This window comes from Hetaerina americana, unplaced genomic scaffold (assembly GCF_022747635.1).
Source record: "Hetaerina americana unplaced genomic scaffold, ioHetAmer1.1.p SCAF_5, whole genome shotgun sequence".
Lineage (NCBI taxonomy): Eukaryota > Metazoa > Arthropoda > Insecta > Odonata > Calopterygidae > Hetaerina > Hetaerina americana.
The window spans coordinates 36522086-36540610 of NW_027287095.1; the positions used below are offsets into that span (position 1 = coordinate 36522086).

The following is an 18525-nucleotide window of genomic DNA, read 5'->3' on the forward strand; positions in this document are numbered from 1 at the left end:
TTTTGTTGACTCATTATAAAAGGACAACTCCCCAATTTGGTACAATTATAATATCTCTGTGTAAAAAAATACTACATAGTAGACTAGCCCTAAGGCAATGAAACTCCAAAGCAAAAGGTTTGACTGAGCATCTCACTTGCTACAAGGGCCAAAACATTTTAATTTGAAGAGTAAATTAATTTGCAAAAAGAACAATTTAGTCTATAATCATAAACTTACATGCAGTCAATAAAATACAAACATTGATTTAACTAGAAGCACCAAAAGAGAAAATGTTATTTTCAATATTTTCTTATTGATTGTAACATCCAGTAAATAAAATCCAATAAGTCTTAATTGTGTAAGCATAGAGAATATAAATCGTTCGATTATTGCTTCTTACTTGTTTTTCTACATACATATATACTTAAAATAGGGGCCATGAATCAGGTTTTAATTCAGAGAATTATTTAGGAGCATTAATGGAAATGTCCAAGATGAACTATAGCTACTGCAGATAATCACAACAATCAAATGGTTTGGTTTGATAGGCAACACCAGAGCTCACGTCACCTCACTAATAATGAGCAATTCACACATCAAGGTTGTGGAGTTAGTAATTTACCCTCTTCTGCCAGTGATTGATGAATAAGCTAATTTTATTTGAAACATATTTTGCTACCGTACTGATGAATGAAACTAATGGAACAGAAGAGAAGACAAAGCAGTAGAAAGTGATCTTAGGGACATCAATGAAGATTAACTCAAGAGACTAACGGAGAAGAAAAATTGAGATGTTAAGGTCTCAATTTTTGCAAAAACATTTTTTTAATTATGGGGTGAAAACTGGATGAGTGCTCGAAGTTCTTTATTTCACAGTTTTAAGGAACTTTTGTATGATGCTACAAGAGGCTTCCTTCCAGTAAAGTGAAGATGATCATGAGATTTGACTGTGGCAGGAGGAGGGATGATACATGACAAGAGACCTCAAGTTTTCCAATAGTGGCAATCAAATACTTCTTTCCTCCTAGCTTTGAACATATCTCTATATTTTTTTGATCAAATTTTCATAATTTTAAGAATGTCAAGTTTCACAAAAAACGTTAATAAACAGGGGACTATGATGTACAATGCACCATTATCTCTACAAGGAATCAATAGTTATTCATAATTCCTGCAGATATACTTCCTTTCTTAACAATGAAATTTTTGTTAAGCTGAACACAGAAGTCATTCACGCTTGCTGAAAGTTGAACTAATGCACACATTTTGCCTAATTTTTTCAGCCCCATTTCAAGAAAATATGTATTTCTCTTGCTCAAAGCCAATGAAATAATATTAAAATATAAATTTTGTGGTGCATATTTCGTGCATGCATAAAGCTTTTAGAATCTATATCATCTTTGCTCTACAACAAAGGTGAACACCACCAATTTAATTGAATTCCATTTCTCAATTTTTCCCAATATTCTTGATGAATATGTCAGCCTATTCCCAAATTTTTCTTCTGAGAGTTTAGAATATGATAAGTATTCTTTTGTGTATCATCCCACTTTGCTTCAAGAGTTATTTCTGAAGCTTAAAACATTAGCTGACCTCACAACTAATAGGAACATCATTCTCAACATGAATCCCCAATGTCAATAAGACAGTCCTGATTTAAATATAAAATTCCAGATATTAATAGGTAATTCACAAACTATTCCAGATTGATTTCCCATTATTCCTATCAGAGGGCCATGTTTTAAATTATAGTTCCATCATTTTGAATTTGATAGCAGTGGCCATCTGCAGCATCAATTTATTTATTAATCATGACAAATCATTAAAAATTCATTATTCTGTTAAATGTTAAAATTAATTAATAGGCTGGATTATTCACAATTTAGGCAATACAACAGTTGATGTAATGTGGACACCACTCTTTCCAATCTCACTTTAACTGGCCCAACATTCATTGTCTCAGTTTCTCCAGGGTGAATTATATAAGAGCATCAATCAGGAATTAAATGCATGAAGGAAAATAGGTTTCAATTAACTGCCAATTAATTTTTATCATTTATAATAATAATTAATATTAGCAAATATAACAAATATTTTTATTCAACTAAAAGCCATGAATTTCACACACCATCTAGTACTGGGTGAATTCTACCATCACCTTCCAAACCTACCTTTGGGTTGATTGCTGTGTTTATGATTTTATAGCCATGAAATGGTGTTTTTAATATTTCTTAATTTACTGATTAATTGCAACAATTGGGCAGAAGTTTGGGCTTGCAGTGGCCAGATGAGAGTGCCACTGTATTGAGTATCAATGCCCTAATGCCATCTGATATGAATGCCACGATCCCATCAATTATTCCGCATCAGTAGACTTAAGAGAATGAAGATTCCATCTCAACTTCATGCTATTTTTCTATGGGTTTTACTGCATCCTAATCAGCAATTTATTTACTTTTCTTTTAACTTTTGTGAAGAGAAACTAAAATTCAGCTAGTTCAAAGTATGGATATTTAATATGAGAAGGAATTTATGCTAGACACACTGCAATTATTGGACAATATAAGAAAAAAATGATTAAGGGAAAAGAGATAGTAATGGAGACAGTCGAACCCTAGCTGTAATGGGCACATGATGACCTTTTTGGGAAAATTAGAGGACTATGAATCGAATATTGAATTTCCATTTAAAAAATTAGCCTGGATTAAAACAAGTTATACATTTATTTAAAAAGTTTAAAATACAATTGAATCTTTATTTTATAAAAAATACAATCACATTTGAAGAAGGTTATGATTGGTGGCCCTCAAAATGCAGTGGTGGTTTCTACAGAAATAGTAAAGATTGAATCACCAGGGAAAGGACCAAGAAACTATTGATCCCACAATTTAAACAACTTTCAATTATTATGCAAATACAATCAATGTCTTTTATTAAAATTTACTTTTAAAAATTCAGGGGTTGTTGCATAAGTTTGCTTTATCCCCTGCTATCATAGTAATCAAGCTTTACTTCTTGGTTCCTTATTTCCCATAGATTTCTTCCTAAACTTTCATCCCATAGATTACTTCCATGTTAACCTGGGTTTCACTGAGGTTCTTTGAATCAATGGAATTGGAAGGGTAGGAGGAAAAATGGCCCAACTAATTTCCCAAAGAGTCAAATAGATAGACCACTTTCTATGCTGACTAAAGTGGCACAACTAAGGAAACTCTGATATTACAATATGGTTTCTACTACTCACAACTCTTGAGTCAATGATATTTTTGAGCACCTTTAAAGTTGGGCAAATTTTAACTTCCTTTGATGCATATAGCAATCATCACGATGCTTACCGTGACTACAATTTATTCAAATGAATTCCAAAGGGCTTTTATTACTGCATTGATTTTCTTCCTGAAGGATCAACAGGAATCATGTTACCAAAAAATAAGGAAACTGCCATTTCCAATATTACAGGACTCCAACATTTTAAAATAAAATCAGGGAGTTCATGGGTCAATTAAAAATTTTAATTTTGTCTATATGCTTCAATTATTCATTTCCCATTGGTCACAAATACGAATTCATTCTATAGGCATGCTCAGTATATGCCATAATTAGGCAGGTTTGATTATTTTTTTCAATTCTACCCTCTTAAGAGTTAGAATTATGCTTGTAGGAAAAAAGGGATGATAAAAACTTACACTTTTCTTGGGGAAGAAAATCATAATTTTCCCATCTCAAAACAAGGTCACACATTGCATTTGCCTGCAAAGGGGGTCTATTCCTTATAACCATTAGTGAATTGTGTTTTTGCATGTGTACCAGTTTTTAATCATATCACAAGTGAAAAATATCATTTTAGCACATTTATGTACAATGATTCTTTTGGCATTCTCTTAGCCATTTTAATCACAATACATTGTTCTACACAAAATGATAGACTCATTATTCTAGCAGTTATATGGTTGAAATCAATTCATACCTTTGACCATCATGTAATTTTCTTTTTCGTTATTTTTAAAAAATGATGCAATCATTGCAAAAAATTACTTTTGGTTCCTACTAAACGATTCATTAACCTTGCTCAAATAGACTGCAGATGAATTAAGAACAAGTAAAACCACCACAGTTGAATGAGGGTTACCTTTGCATAACACTTCTTCAAAATAATACAGTTTTTCATAGTAACCTTTTTTTTTAAGTTTCAAACTATTGCTCTTAACTGTTACCATCATTCATGTCTACAGCATTCAAAACAATTGTAAAACACTTGAAGAATAGCAAAAGAAAAAATTAACTATTCTCCAGAGTGACCATAAAACATAGCTAAAGCTGGATCCTCCATTTCAAAAGTAACTAACACATCCCTAAACTTGTCAATTATTTGCAGCAACTGTGATCGGCTTACCTTCTCTACATACATGATCTCTTCTAAATGACTAGTTCCTTTGAAGTGGCCTACCTACAAATGCATCAAAAGGAAAATACTTTCAGGCATATAAAACTGAAATACCAAAATTCCACAAAATGTCTTTGCAATATCTAGGTGTGATTTGGCATGATTTAAAATTTCACAATTTTGAGCCAACTTAATACAGCACATCATTTAATTCAAAGGTTAGAGAAGTAGGATACATTCTTGTGACTTTAAAATTTAAATGCTTAAAGACATACCTACCTTCTTGATTTCAAATTCATTATATTGAACTTGATAATAATGAGCATGAAAGCAATTATTTCTATCAGCACATATGTAATTGGTACATACAACCAGGATTAGGTGATAGGATGCCAATGACTCTGGAATCCATGATTCGATAGGACTCAAAAGAAACCTTGAATACTAATCTCTTTTCTAATTATTTTTATTTCTATTCCTTAAGATTGGCTTTCTGAATGAGAACTAATTAATGAATATTGATAAATAGCATACTGAACGGTAATACAATAACTTACCAATTTGGCAAAGAGCGCTAAGTCTTCTGGGCATGATGCTGCTGGAACAGCCATCACAGCAGCTCTTTCACTGGCAGAGAGACCTGTTTTTGCAAGGGGTTCCTCAACATCCCTGTCTGCTTTATCTTCATTGTTTCCCTCTTTTAAATCCACAGAAACATCATGGGAAGATCCATTTCCATTTAAAATCTGCAATGAAGGTACACCACATTGCAAATAGTATAATGACGGCCATCATAGCACATAGCATGGATGTAAAATAAAAACTAGCACATTAATGTTTCTATTTAAGCAATTTTTCACTCAGAAAAATGTAAATCAACACCAGGAAAATACAGAATGTTCGGCTAAGTTCTTTAGCCAATAAAGTTAAAAGGCATCCTCTTACAATCTAAAATTTGGGAGGTAGTAATGGCATAAGATATGATGACAAATTACCACAACTTTTACACTTTGAAATTTTTGCATTTTAATGCATACTAGCGGATGACTACTTCAAAAGTTACTACTGTGACATCTCCCGCAATACTTCGAATATGTAGCAGACAAATGGTCTCCACTGGGCCACTTATTATCCTAAGGAACATCAATATACCAAATATATCTCCATGCATTTTTATAAGAATATATAAGTGGTACACTCACGATTAAAACATTATGGTAGACAAATTCCAAGAAATTTCGGGGGATGCTGCGACAACTTTTAATGGAGTCATCTGCTAAGTTTGCATTACAATGCAACAATTTCAGAGTGTAAAAATCATTCCCCTTATCCCAGTCACGGCAATAATTTTTACACTCTTGAAATTATTGCATCATTATAAAACCAATTCTCTACTTGGATCTTGAAGTAGGGATTACTTCAGAAGGTATATGTCATGTAACATAAAACTATAAATTGGAAACCGGAAAAATTAATCACTCACACCAGAGTAAACATTACATACCTAAAAATTGAAATATCAAGATTGCTAAAGATTAGTTCAATAGTTTCAGCCTCAACTTTGTGGAAGTTCATTTTAATAAATGAAAAAGAAACACTTTGTTCCAATCCACCACTTTATTACAGGTACGACTAGTTTCGACGCTACGGCGTCATCCTCAGGTACCTGAGGATGACGCCGTAGCGTCGAAACTAGTCGTACCTGTAATAAAGTGGTGGATTGGAACAAAGTGTTTCTTTTTCATTTATTGCTAAAGATGTTTTTCAGAATATCTGAAATTAAATTACCAGAAAAAAGAAACTTTTGAATGAGGAGCTACAAGGTTAAGAACTTCAAGGAGACTTTTCATTAATTATATCAAGAACCACACTGAGATTTATCTGTGATAATGCAGCATCACAAAATGAAATAAAAGGAAGGACCTCTGAATCTGCAAAATACTCCCAAAGTTGGAGTTTAAATTCAAGCCAATATTCTATTTTTTTTCTTGAACCCAAGTGGAACAAGCCACAGCCTGGCGTATGTATTTTCTCTGATATGGTTTTACAGAAAAAGTTTTATGATGGTTCTCGGTATTATTTACATAAAGTCTCCTTAACAGTTATGTGAACAGAAATGCTGAAGTAGCAAGGGCTTGTAAGTAGAAGGGTGGAATGGAATTCCTACCTGGTAATTTTGTCAGATGACTATATTTTTCCCTAAATATAACAGATGGAAGAATGAGGACACATATTTTAATGATATGGTAATTTATAACAGATTACTTTGGCTAAGGTCAATTCCATTTACTGCACCAACCTGGTTGCAGAATGTAGGTCAACCTTTGGACATAAGGTGAAAAAGTTAAATAAGTGATAACACTTTGCAAATAATCAGTTAGATGAAGTGTATTGGTACTCAGTGGACAATGGGTTTCCTTAAGTAAGATGGACTGCAAGTATGTACGTACTATGAATTCCAAATAAGGTGCCAAAACTGTCACTAACCAATAGGTCACCAATAACTCAAAGAGAGGAGAAGCAGATGTCCTTCATGAGAATAAGGGTGGGTGTGCAAAGCAGGAGTTTTTGCAAAAGTTAATTGCAAATCAAAAGTTAAATGCTTTATGAGCGACAAATAATTAAGTAATTACATCAAACAATTTAAACTATAAGGGAAAATCTTAAACTTGCATTTAGTTGCCATGTGAAACATCATTAGATTCAGGAATGGATGGCTAATCATTGATTAAATGGGCTTGAAATATGAAAGGGTACTACAAGCATGTATACTCTTGAATGATTAACCACTTCAATTCTAAACACAACCTACCCTACTAGTATTATTTTTTCTACAGCCACATTTCTAATTTTGCATTTGATGACTAATGCTAGCATTTCACCAATAGCAATGGTATGATAATTAAAATTTAAAATCAAATATGAATAATATGTATACATTTATTAAAATACGATGTATAATTTAAATTTCCTTCTATTTACATAAATAATTTATGTGAAATTTCATACATGAAAATCTATCCTGCAATAGAGGTTTTCATATAAATTCATGTATTATAGTTTATTCCATATCATTTCATATATTATAGTAACTTCCAGTGAACTGGCAGCCAGAAATACTGATGTCGTGAGCTCGACAAATTTTCCAAGCATGAGTTTACATTAATCACTTCACAATTGAAGCCTATTGAAGCTGATGGATGTAACTGTAACTACAGGGCAAAAATTCAAAAAATATCCTTTAAAGAGAAGTTTGTAAATTTATTCTTTCTGATTAAAAAAGCCAGTGATGTGGTAACAATGTCAAAAAGAAAAGATATAACAATAAAATATATATAAGGAGGCAGTAGAATTTTGACTATTTTCAAAGACATGCTGAAACAAAAAGCAGCATGAGTTAAGACATGTGCATAAAGTATTTTAATAAAATATCACTTTGGATTCCTGTATAAGTTTACAAAAAAACTTAGGAGGTTAAAATGGCCTAAGTAAAGACCAGCATTTCCCTATTTGTTATTACATCCTTCATAAAAATATTGCTCCCACAAAAAATATTTCCATGCAGAATTTATAATGACAAAAATGAACATTTATAATTCTTTTCAATCCCATGCAATAAAGGAGGACCTCATAGTGACAGGCAAAATGACTCCAAAAAATGCTTTGCCAAGAGATCTAAAGGGTCTAATGTGTGGTTTTAAATCATCTGCTCAGTTGGGTACTTGGCAGTTCACAAATTAGGATGACAACTACCTAAACATTCAATGACTCATAAAATTTGTTGACATTCTTAATAAAAGTTTGTGAAAGCCATACTTAATTTTTAAACCAGAGCTGTTCATGAAGCATTACAAGTTTCATTAAAAATTCTCGATATTTACCTTACCATTTTCTTCAGTGCTTTGAGGCTCTTCAGCATCATCACCAACTTGAAACTTTAATTCACAGGTGGAGGCTTTCACAGAAGAACTGAAGTTCATAAAAATAGCAGTAGAGTTGAATTATTATATGAAATACATGTTGGATCAAGTAAAATTAATTTAATTAAGGATACATTTTGACTCTCACTTTTTCAAATCATGCATTGGTGGGAGTGCTATTTTTTTATATAGTGACAATTTCTTTAATAATAACTTTTCAGTGCACAAATATTTCTAAGAAAATGCACAACCACTAAAAATAATAATCCTATTCCATCAACATGTTAATTTTGATACAGATTAATAAACATCAGAGTGAAAATTGATAAACCATACGCACTTAATGATGAAATACTTTGGCAAACTATCTAAAGAGTAAACAGTAATTCTTCAATAACACATACTTGCTTACAACAAATCTCAAACAACACATACCTGAATTATGATCATAGCAGATATATATTGTGTTATGGAGTTTTGTACATTAAATGCAAATTTTAATTTGTGTACATTTCTAAGAGTTCCCTCTATGCCTTGAATCAGTTCATTCGCTTAAGGCAAACTGCTTTCAAGGAATGCAGATAATCTGCTGAAAGGACTCAAAGCCAAGCATACTCATGGAGCTCATTACAAAGATGTCAAAGAAAAACTAATGGAGTGGTTCATTTACATCTGAGTAACAAATATACCCTTAAGTAGACCTATTATTCATCAAAAGGTAATGACAATCGCATCAAGTTTGAGGATCAAGGACTTCAAGGGCTCCACTGTTTGGCTATGGCAACAGCAAATGTTCATTTAAATGTAAAAACCATTAGCACATAGCTCTCTGACAAATGAATATATATATATTTTTTAAAGACTAATAACAATTAAGATTTATTTTAAATATACATCTTGGTTGAAATTTATAATGAAAAGGAATTAACAATAAAAATTTTGTTTAAAGGTTCATACTACCTGACATCTGTAAATTTAATATTTAGATATCGTTAAAGAACTTCAATCATGGCATTTTTTGTGAAATATTTTTATACAGTCAATGTAAAGAGATTGTTTTGTTAAGATGTAAATGCACCACAATGACCGTGAGGATCAGCAAGCTTCCTCATTATTTTTTGCCATAACATCATTAATATGTGGGTCACGGTAGCCCGCGGGTATAACATTGGACTACTGACCAAAGGGCCCAGGTTCAATTCCCACCGACACCTCTATGAGCACCCTCATATCCAACCAGGCTGCGTGATTTTTGGGTACCAGAGCTTCCTGAGAGAACATAGCCAGCACAGAGCAAGGAACTGGCCCCCTACCCTGCTGTGTGTATTTCACACACAATTGAGCTTGGCACTAGGTGGCCTCTACCATCACCTGCCAAACTAACCATTGGGATGATAACTGCATTAATGGTTTTATTATCGTTAATATGCATCTTTCTGAAATCAACCTATTTTTCCAGACCCTTGAGAGTCATGTTACTGAGGATTTGCTTTACAGGTATTCCTGTACATCCTGTAGTTTGATAGTGACTAGATTTCAGAAGAAATAAATATTGTTACGTGATTAATGGCATGGATAAAAGAATGTATTAAGAACAAATAATACGTATTCAAGCAAATGAGGAGTGGCCCATCAGCTTACACTGTAATCATAAGACCACAGTAATGTCAAATTGCAAGCATTTATATTCAGCACTGCAATTTTCTTCAATTTGAGAATCATTATTCTGTAGAAGTTACATGAGGTTCACCTTTTCATTCTACCAATTTAAATGTCATTCCTAGTAATAATGACCCAGCAAATATGAATGGGGCGTTGAGAATTATGACTTCCGATTGTCAATTACATTCTTCCCTTTTATGCACTAAGTAATATTTCCATACCTTAAGGGTTCCTCTGTTGTGACAGGAACTACCTCTCGCTGTGGTGGAACAAAGAAGACGTACGTGTGCAACTGGATCAAGAAGCGGTTGCGAAGAAGCCAAATCACAGCAGGGATTGTCCGTGCAGGTCGAGGTTGGGTGCAAGGTCGGGATGGAGGAGGGAGGGAGGGACAAAGGAGGAAGTTGCCAAGCGTTGTTGGCGGAGTAAAGTGAGCGACAGTGGCCAGCAACCCATTCCCTTGGAACTGCTCAGAAAAGGACTGAGTGAGACCAGGAACTTTAGAAGGTGCAGTTGGAGCACCAGGTGCTATTGCATAAAGATTGTTCCGGCACAGAGGAAAAATTACCATTGCTTTGGCCCAGTACACCATTAAGCCCACAAGCTGATAAACCTATAAAAAAAGTTGTTCAATGATTAACAATATTTCAATATATAAGGAACCAATTTTTTTATTGGTGGGAAATAGAAAAACTGCAATAAGCAACTAAATTGTGGGATATAGGTAGAGAGTAATTTTTCTCCTACTCATGTGAGTGGAAGAGGAGAAAATGTTAGGGAAACGAGGAAGGACTAGAAATATGAGAGGCATTCAGGATGGAATGAAAGGAGGAAGGAAGTACATGGAATTAAAGAGAGACTGGTTGTGTCAAATGCCAGGTTGTGCTTTGTTCAAAGAGTCAAGGAAATGAGGCATTGTACTATTGTATAAGCTGCGTCCATCCAAATCCTACCTTAACTGGTAGAACCTTAAACATCATGTGCCTACATTTTCTACAAAAGTAAGACACAGCCCTGTAGTTCAGTAACTTGTAAAAGTAGAAGGTACGGAATAACATAAGTTTATTTTATAAAATCAGTCTTCAATCTGGAGGTCAAGTTGTTATTAATGGTAGCACACTTGTTTCTAAATGATGAAAATGAAAGACATTCACATATGCTAGCTAGGAGGGCAAATTTGTTCAATATTTTATTATAAGACCTAATGAATTGAACTGACATAGTGATGTATAATGGGGTTTGTTCAAAGGAATCATCATGATTTGAACCTTGGATTCTTCAGTAACTAGCTCACTCCCAACCTGAACCTGCTAGCCTAGGTATGAGTTTAGGAACCCATCTGTTACAACAGTTATGATGAGTGCAATTGGCTGGTGAGTGGCCGGTTCTGAATGAATAGTGAATTACCTTTTAACAGAGGTAAGACCAGGGACTAAATATAAAAATGCAGTCAAGCAGGTCTAACACCAATGGATGGGCTTTTCAAAAACCTTCAGAGATATGTAGTGATCAAATCATTACAATGGATGCATAAGCAGTAAACCTCTTGTGGAAATGGAGGAGAAGGATTTGAGTAATATTATGGTAACAAAAACTCTTGTACAGAAAAAACACTCTAGCTCTTACATTTTTAAAATAAAAATTTATTTGTTATGATATTTGGCAACATTCTTATGGTCCTCATAAAGACAAATAATAATATTCTCTAATAAATGTGATAAATCAGATGTGTATCAGGAGGCTTGTGGATATTTTTCAATTTGAAAGCATATAATTCCAATGGAACACTAATTTTTTAATAAATCATTAGATATATCCAATGAACATTTTATTTTTCTCCTTACTACTATTTTAAACAGTCAAGAACATACATTAACTCCAGGTTATCATGAAAAAATATTAAATTTCTCATTTACCTCAAAATGACAATTCCATCCGAATCTGGAAACTGGGTTTTTCCAAAAGTGCCCTTACTCCATATTTATGACCAACATTTAAAATAGCTTGAAGTTTGAAAAATCATTTAGTGTAATTTTTGTAAGCATGACAGATGCTGTATTATCTCGCAAATTCAGAACTAGTCCCTCACCAGAAAGCAGACTCATGGAAAGACCATCCATTCCCAAAACTTTATAGTTGAGGATGGATACAAGTGACATCTAACTGAACCATTGAATGTGATGGATGAACATGTTCACAACAAGAGTGATAAAAATGTTTGTGAAAGTGAAAATATCCAGGAGTGTTGGAAGGACCACCAAAGAAGTTTTTAAAGACCTCTTATCTCAAATGGTTTTGGGTGTGCCTGCAAGTATTGTTAATGGGAGAAGAACTTGAGCAAAGTAGGTTTCTACTTGTCAGTTAATAAAAAGCCAATTTTGACTAAGAAAAATGAACAAATATTTCCTACATGGAATTGTCAAGAAAGAAAATAAGCTATTACTCTAGGAGCAATCACAAAAGAATTTCTAGAATGCTTTCAAAATGTGATTTGTTCTTTTTCCTTCTAATTTCATGAATTTCAAGACTCTCAATAACAAGTACCACTTTTGGCAGACCATTAAATTCAATTTTCTGTACCTAACACGTTGACATTATTAATCCTACAGATAAGCCAATAAATCTAAATAGGATGATATATATTTCAGAAATTGTGCAGAAGAAGACTCCTAGATGCATCATCAGCATCATAGACAGCTTGTAGCCAATTTGACACACAGGCATATTAAAACATGCTTGCTGCATCAACAGCAGTGCAGTTCATGTATGCATTAAAACATACCTTAAGGATTTCTATTCTGAAATTCAATGAATTAAAATTATATTTCTACTATGAAACCTTGGTTGCAGGTTCTCTATTTGTACATGAACAACTGATTACTTCCCTATGAATAGGGTATCATTAGAAAAAGCCATTGACGGGCCTCTCTGGAGACCTATCTTAATTTTTACAATATGGCATTCATTTTATAACAACAATATAAAATTAAATTTCCCCAAGAATGCCTGGCAAATTTTATGAATGCCATTGCAACAACAACATTTGCAGTACACTTCAACTTCCAGGGACATAACCATTTAATGGTATTTTTTCTTCGTCTTTCACAAATCTACTTTCAGGAAAAACAAAGCAAATTTATATCAAATACCACTTAATTACAAGCATGAGTCAGCCAGTAAATATTTCTTTCAGGTAATCTACCGGTTAAGGTAGGTTTTGGATGGACACAACTACCAAATAAATATCTCCTAACAAAACACAACCCCACATTATACTCTAAAACTCACTGTCTCTGTTCATCTTTGTGTACTTCCTTCCTCCCTTCATCCCTCCCAACATCCCTACCCTATTCCTGCCCTTTCCTTGTTGACCTAATATTCACCCCTCTATTACAGTCTTCAACATTCCACTGACGATCAAAATGCTTTTCATCCATTTTTCCTGCCTCCTTAAGATTTCTCCACCTCATTTCCTTAAACATGATCCAACAATCCCCTCTTCTCACCCACCATGCCTAGCACTTCCTCTTTTGTTTTCCTTTAAGATAAAATCTACCAGATGTTGAAAATTGCTGTGAGGACAGAGAGAAAAATGACAGGTATATTGGAGTAGTAGCTGTTATGGGAACTGACTGACAGCTAAGGTCATTTGCATCATTAAGGATGGATGGGAAAGGAAGGGTAGAGAGAAACCCGGCATCTGCATTAGCCCACTCTTGTCTTAAAGCACCAAGGGGCCCACAGTATAATGTCCCATCCAACAGACATCGTAATCACTCAAAGTGCTCTCCACAAAGCACCTTAAGAGGGATCAAGGTACAGATGAAAAATATTTGTTGTTGTCTCCAGGATTTGGACCCGGGGCCTCTTGGTGGGAAGCCTGTACGTTAGCCACCACACAATCTTGATCCCCAAGTATATTGGAGGAATTCAGTTGGGAGCCCCTTGATTTGCAAAGACACCTGAGTTTTCTAGCAACATATAAGAATTTATTATGGCACCAAATTCTATTGGTAGATTTGATTGATATATATTTGATTGGTAGATAAAAATAGTATACATAATAGAAATCACAGATGTCAAATATCATTTTTCTTCAAAATAAAAAGTTAACACAAAGTTAAATCTGGAACTATAAGGTTCATTTCTTGTGATACATATTATGGATAGTCACCAGGGAAATATTATTTTTCTCTCAAATAACTTATTTGTCTCTAGGTTATGCAGCAATTTCTTAAGTGTGACCACCACATTCACTAGCTAGTTTACATAGAGTAAAAAAAATTCACACCTGTGAAAGTGTCAAGCCAGTATCTGAAGTTAACCTCAACAGAGATTTTCTTGGTGAATGATGCGCAAGCAGACGAGAGAGAGCTGGAGCTGCACGAGGTGGAAGCCACCCTTTCAAATCTCCTTTGCCAACAAGAAGAAGAATGGCGTGGTATGGTCTTAGGGCATGCAGGCATTTATCTATTGCTTCTGGCTCCACAGGTGGACCACTGCCACCATCCGAGATGCCTCGGTGTACTCTTTGGGGTAAGCAAAAGCTTATCTGAAGGAGAAAACAAGCAACAATTATAGCAAAGTTATGTATAAACACAAGGTAATAAGTCTGATAAGCCACACACACATATGTGGACTCTGTCAACAACATTATGGAGTGTCTGAGGAAAGTACTTACATCAATAGAACCATTTACTTGGAGATGCACAAGGCCTGTAGATTTAAGATTTTCATACACTGCTTTCATGTCCCGAGCAAGACCACTCCTTTGCAGTATGAGTTCATATGGTGATTCAGGCAGTTCACTTCCAGCCCTCAGAGCTCCTTGCCCACTTTCTGGAGGGCCTCTCTCACCATCAGGGCCTACACTGAAGTAAGTAATCCAAAAATGTAGACAAAATTTGTTAAATATTTCACCATTTTATTAATAAAATAGTGTGTCCCTACTTACTTTCAGTCACTACAGAAAATACAGCAAATAGAATAAAAAGGCATATTGCTTTAGTGATTAATAAATGAATATTTAAATTTTTGGATGAGTTGAAAGACTTTTCATGCACCATTTACATATTCAGGTATCGTGGAGGACCGAGAGTGAGGATGGGCAGAGTTAGGAAGAGGTGTAAGGCAGGGGTGCCCATTGTCATCGCTGCTGTTCAATGTGTACGTGGAGGAAATGATTGAAGAGGCATGGGAAAAACTGGAGGTAGGAATGAAAGTTGGTGAAAATTTGTAAAATCAGTTAGGTTTGCTGATGACCAAGCTTTAATTTTTCAGTAAGCCAAAAAGTTGCAAGCATTGCTGAGTGAATTGAAAATTCATTGAGATAAATACTGGATGAGAATCAACATGAATAAAACAAAGGTTATACATTATTTTCCAGAAAGAAAAAGGTAAAGATTAACATTGAAATAGGAGGGCAAAAAATAGAGCAGGTAGAATAGTTTATGTATCTAGGAAGTGTTTCGGACCAACATGGTCAAAGTAATAGGGACATAAGGAGATGAATTGCACTAGGCAAAGAGGCTTTCACAAGGAGGAGGGAGGTAATGATGTTAAGAAAAGACTCATCAAAACTTTGATATGTGGCATAGTATAGTGCAGAAATGTGGTCACTGAAGCAGGACCATAGAAGTAGATTGGAGGCTTTTGAAATGTGGGTATGGAGAAGGATGGCCAAGGTGAAATGGACGGATAGGAAAAATGGTGGGCAAGGGGAGGGGATTGTTAGGAGAAATCATAAAGAGGCATGAAAAATGGATGAAGGGCATATTGATCAGCAGTGGGATGTTGAAGACTGTGATAGAGGGGAGAATGTTAGGCAAACAAGGAAAGGGCAGGAACAGGAGAGAAATGCTGAAGGGAAGAAGGGGATGAAGAGGGACTTGTTTTAGAGTAGGATGTTGGCTTGTCTTTTGCCAGGAGTCACCAAATATTTATTTGGTAGTTGTGTCCATCCAAAACCTACCTTAACTGGTAGATTACCTTAAAATTAAAGTATCAATTTCATCACTTAGTACCCATTTGTCAAAATATTCTCAATTTATTACTAAATGTTTTTCAGGGTTGTACTCATATAGCTATTTATAGTAATAATAATGCTTTATTCACCATAGGCAGGTTCAGCATGGTTTTGTCATGAAACAAATAAATGCAAATCAATTTCTCAGTGCACATCATATGAAAAAAAACGTTATTTACATTGCATAGGGACATTTATCAAAACATCCTAGACTTTTCTTTATATAATGCACAAAATTCATCCAGGGAGTACAAAGATTTAATTGGCAAGTATAGTTTTAGATTACATGAGAAAGTATTTGAGAAGATTCTTTCAAGTTGAGAGGAAGGAGGTTAAAAAATTTGGCAGTATGGTCCCTTATAGCACAATTTTGATGATCTCTCATGAATTTGCATTTAAAGCTCAGTGCATGTATCATGATGACGGATATTTTGGTTTTGTTCATACATATGAATGTTTTTCATACGAAATATAAATAGATTGTACACAAAAAGAGGAGTCAGTGGTATAATTTGCAATATATGAAAATTCTCTTTCAAGTAGGATGAACTGCATCGATTACTGTGAATTAAATAGCATTAAGAGACAAGACAAATTAATTTCATTTGAAAAACTAGCTAATTAAGTGGCATTAAAGTAAAATTTTTACAAGTAAAGCTCAATATATCACCTTTTCCATGAATGGGAGTCGCATGGTCGAGCAGCTACTGCTTCATCATGAGCTGTCACCATTGTTCTTGTCTCTTTACTGAGATATGCACATCTATTTTCTTCATGCCGCAAAGATATTCCCAATCGCCTACTCAAAACATGGTAACATTTAACTATTGAATGGCTAGCAGTTGCCTATATGGTAGAAATTAGGAATTATGAAAAATTATAACAAATCATTCTTAATTCAAATAATATTACCCTGAATTACCTGTAGCGCAAACACTATATTGATCAATATAATAGAGGGGTTATCCTGATTTCCGGGGCAACTTGCTGAGTGAAGTAAAGTAGGATGACCCACAAATCTGACGTCATTCACTTTCAGCTCAAACTTTTCATTACAGAGTTCAGGCTTCACAGCAAATAGGGTGGACAAAACCTGTGACAAAAATCAAAGGTCATTGGTAACGCCGGTTAAAACGTTCAGCACAATCTGACATTCGGATGAATTCCCTGATCTTTTAATATCATTTTTTATGAAATATTGTCCATATTTTACTTTGCTCTATGAAATATAGTTGTAAACGGTCTTTTTGACCTTTAGCCTTACTATATGCTTTTGATCTTTGAAAACATATTACAATCGAAAGATTTATGTGATATGTTGACTTTGTATTTGCAAATAATGATGATGGATTCATTTCATACAAAGCCATTCAGTACTTTTAACTTAAGCCAGGAATTTAGATGGCAGTCGAATGGACAGTTCGCAATAGAATAAATACAACACATACCTCATCGGAAAATCCAGTAAGATCCCCATTGTGAATATTAGAAGTTTGAGGGGGAGGAGTCTGCAATAAGTCTTCTGTAACTGTCAATGCATAAGGATTTTTTCTTCTACTGTGAAGTCCGATATCCGAACGAGTGTCTGTCACAAATGGATAACGAAAAAGCAAGCGATCGCCTTTGCTATCACTTTTCACCAAAATAATACTCAATGGATTGGTTTCCATTTTCAAGTCCGCTCCACCTCTTTTAACAATTATTTGCACACCACTTGCATGAATTTCATTTCAATACTTATTTATTTCTACACCATAGTGTTGCATAAAATTAACACGAGCCTTCACAGTTCCTCATTAGAAAAAATCTAATAAAAAAACAAGAGCTTGTTGTGATATAATCAAAAGAACAATAACTTCATATTACATAATCAGCGAGTAAACTTCAAGTAAGAAACCGTTTCAAATGTCATATACGTTGGTGATCAAAAAAAGCATACAGCAGACAAACTATTCACCATGTTTCTAAGTTGATTGCATTGAACTTGGTGCAAACCCAGTATATGTCTACACACTAGGTTTGCGTTTCTGCAGAACGAAAAAGAAAGCATTGCGCATGCTCACAGATAAAGAGAGGGAGAGACATCACCAATCACATTGCCTTAGTAATTTTCGCGCGGTGGTTCTAAAATAGCCAACTAGCAAAATGGACTATATTAATATTAGGATCATTAATTGAATGACTTCACAATAAGCATGAATTGTTTATAAAATCAAAATATTTTGAACTAGTCTAGTATAATGAGAGATCTCCAACTTCTCTAAGTCTATACCGCCTAAAATAAGGCCGCCAAGAACTATTTATTTCTAGACTCAACTGTTTCGCTTTGTCATGGAGCGATAGTAGTTGAATTTTTGTAATGAGTGTTTCTTAAATAGTTTGATATTTAGTATGAGTTCGTATAGCTAAACGCTGAAATAAATTTTATATCTCTTAATCTTTCCTTTGGCTCATGGAAAATGATCAAATAGTGAAGCATAATCTCTAGTAAAGAGTTTTCTTTATAGTTGGCGGTTAGAGATGTTAATTCGAGTAAATGACGGTAAGTTACG

At 34.3% G+C, this 18525-nt stretch overlaps 1 protein-coding gene across 1 annotated transcript; it reads right to left on the minus strand.

Annotated features, from left to right (window-relative positions):
• Positions 1-2708: 2708 nt before the first annotated feature.
• On the minus strand, positions 2709-17991 carry Nprl3 (GATOR complex protein Nprl3). Its single transcript, XM_071592943.1, has 9 exons — positions 17422-17991; positions 16896-17066; positions 16644-16819; positions 14630-14819; positions 14240-14500; positions 10170-10561; positions 8248-8335; positions 4924-5112; positions 2709-4429 (listed from the first exon to the last, which is right to left on the minus strand). The coding sequence occupies exons 1-9, from the start codon at positions 17641-17643 to the stop codon at positions 4265-4267; spliced, it is 1854 nt and encodes a 617-aa protein (XP_071449044.1). The 5' UTR covers positions 17644-17991; the 3' UTR covers positions 2709-4264.
• Between the last annotated feature and the right edge of the window lie 534 nt (positions 17992-18525).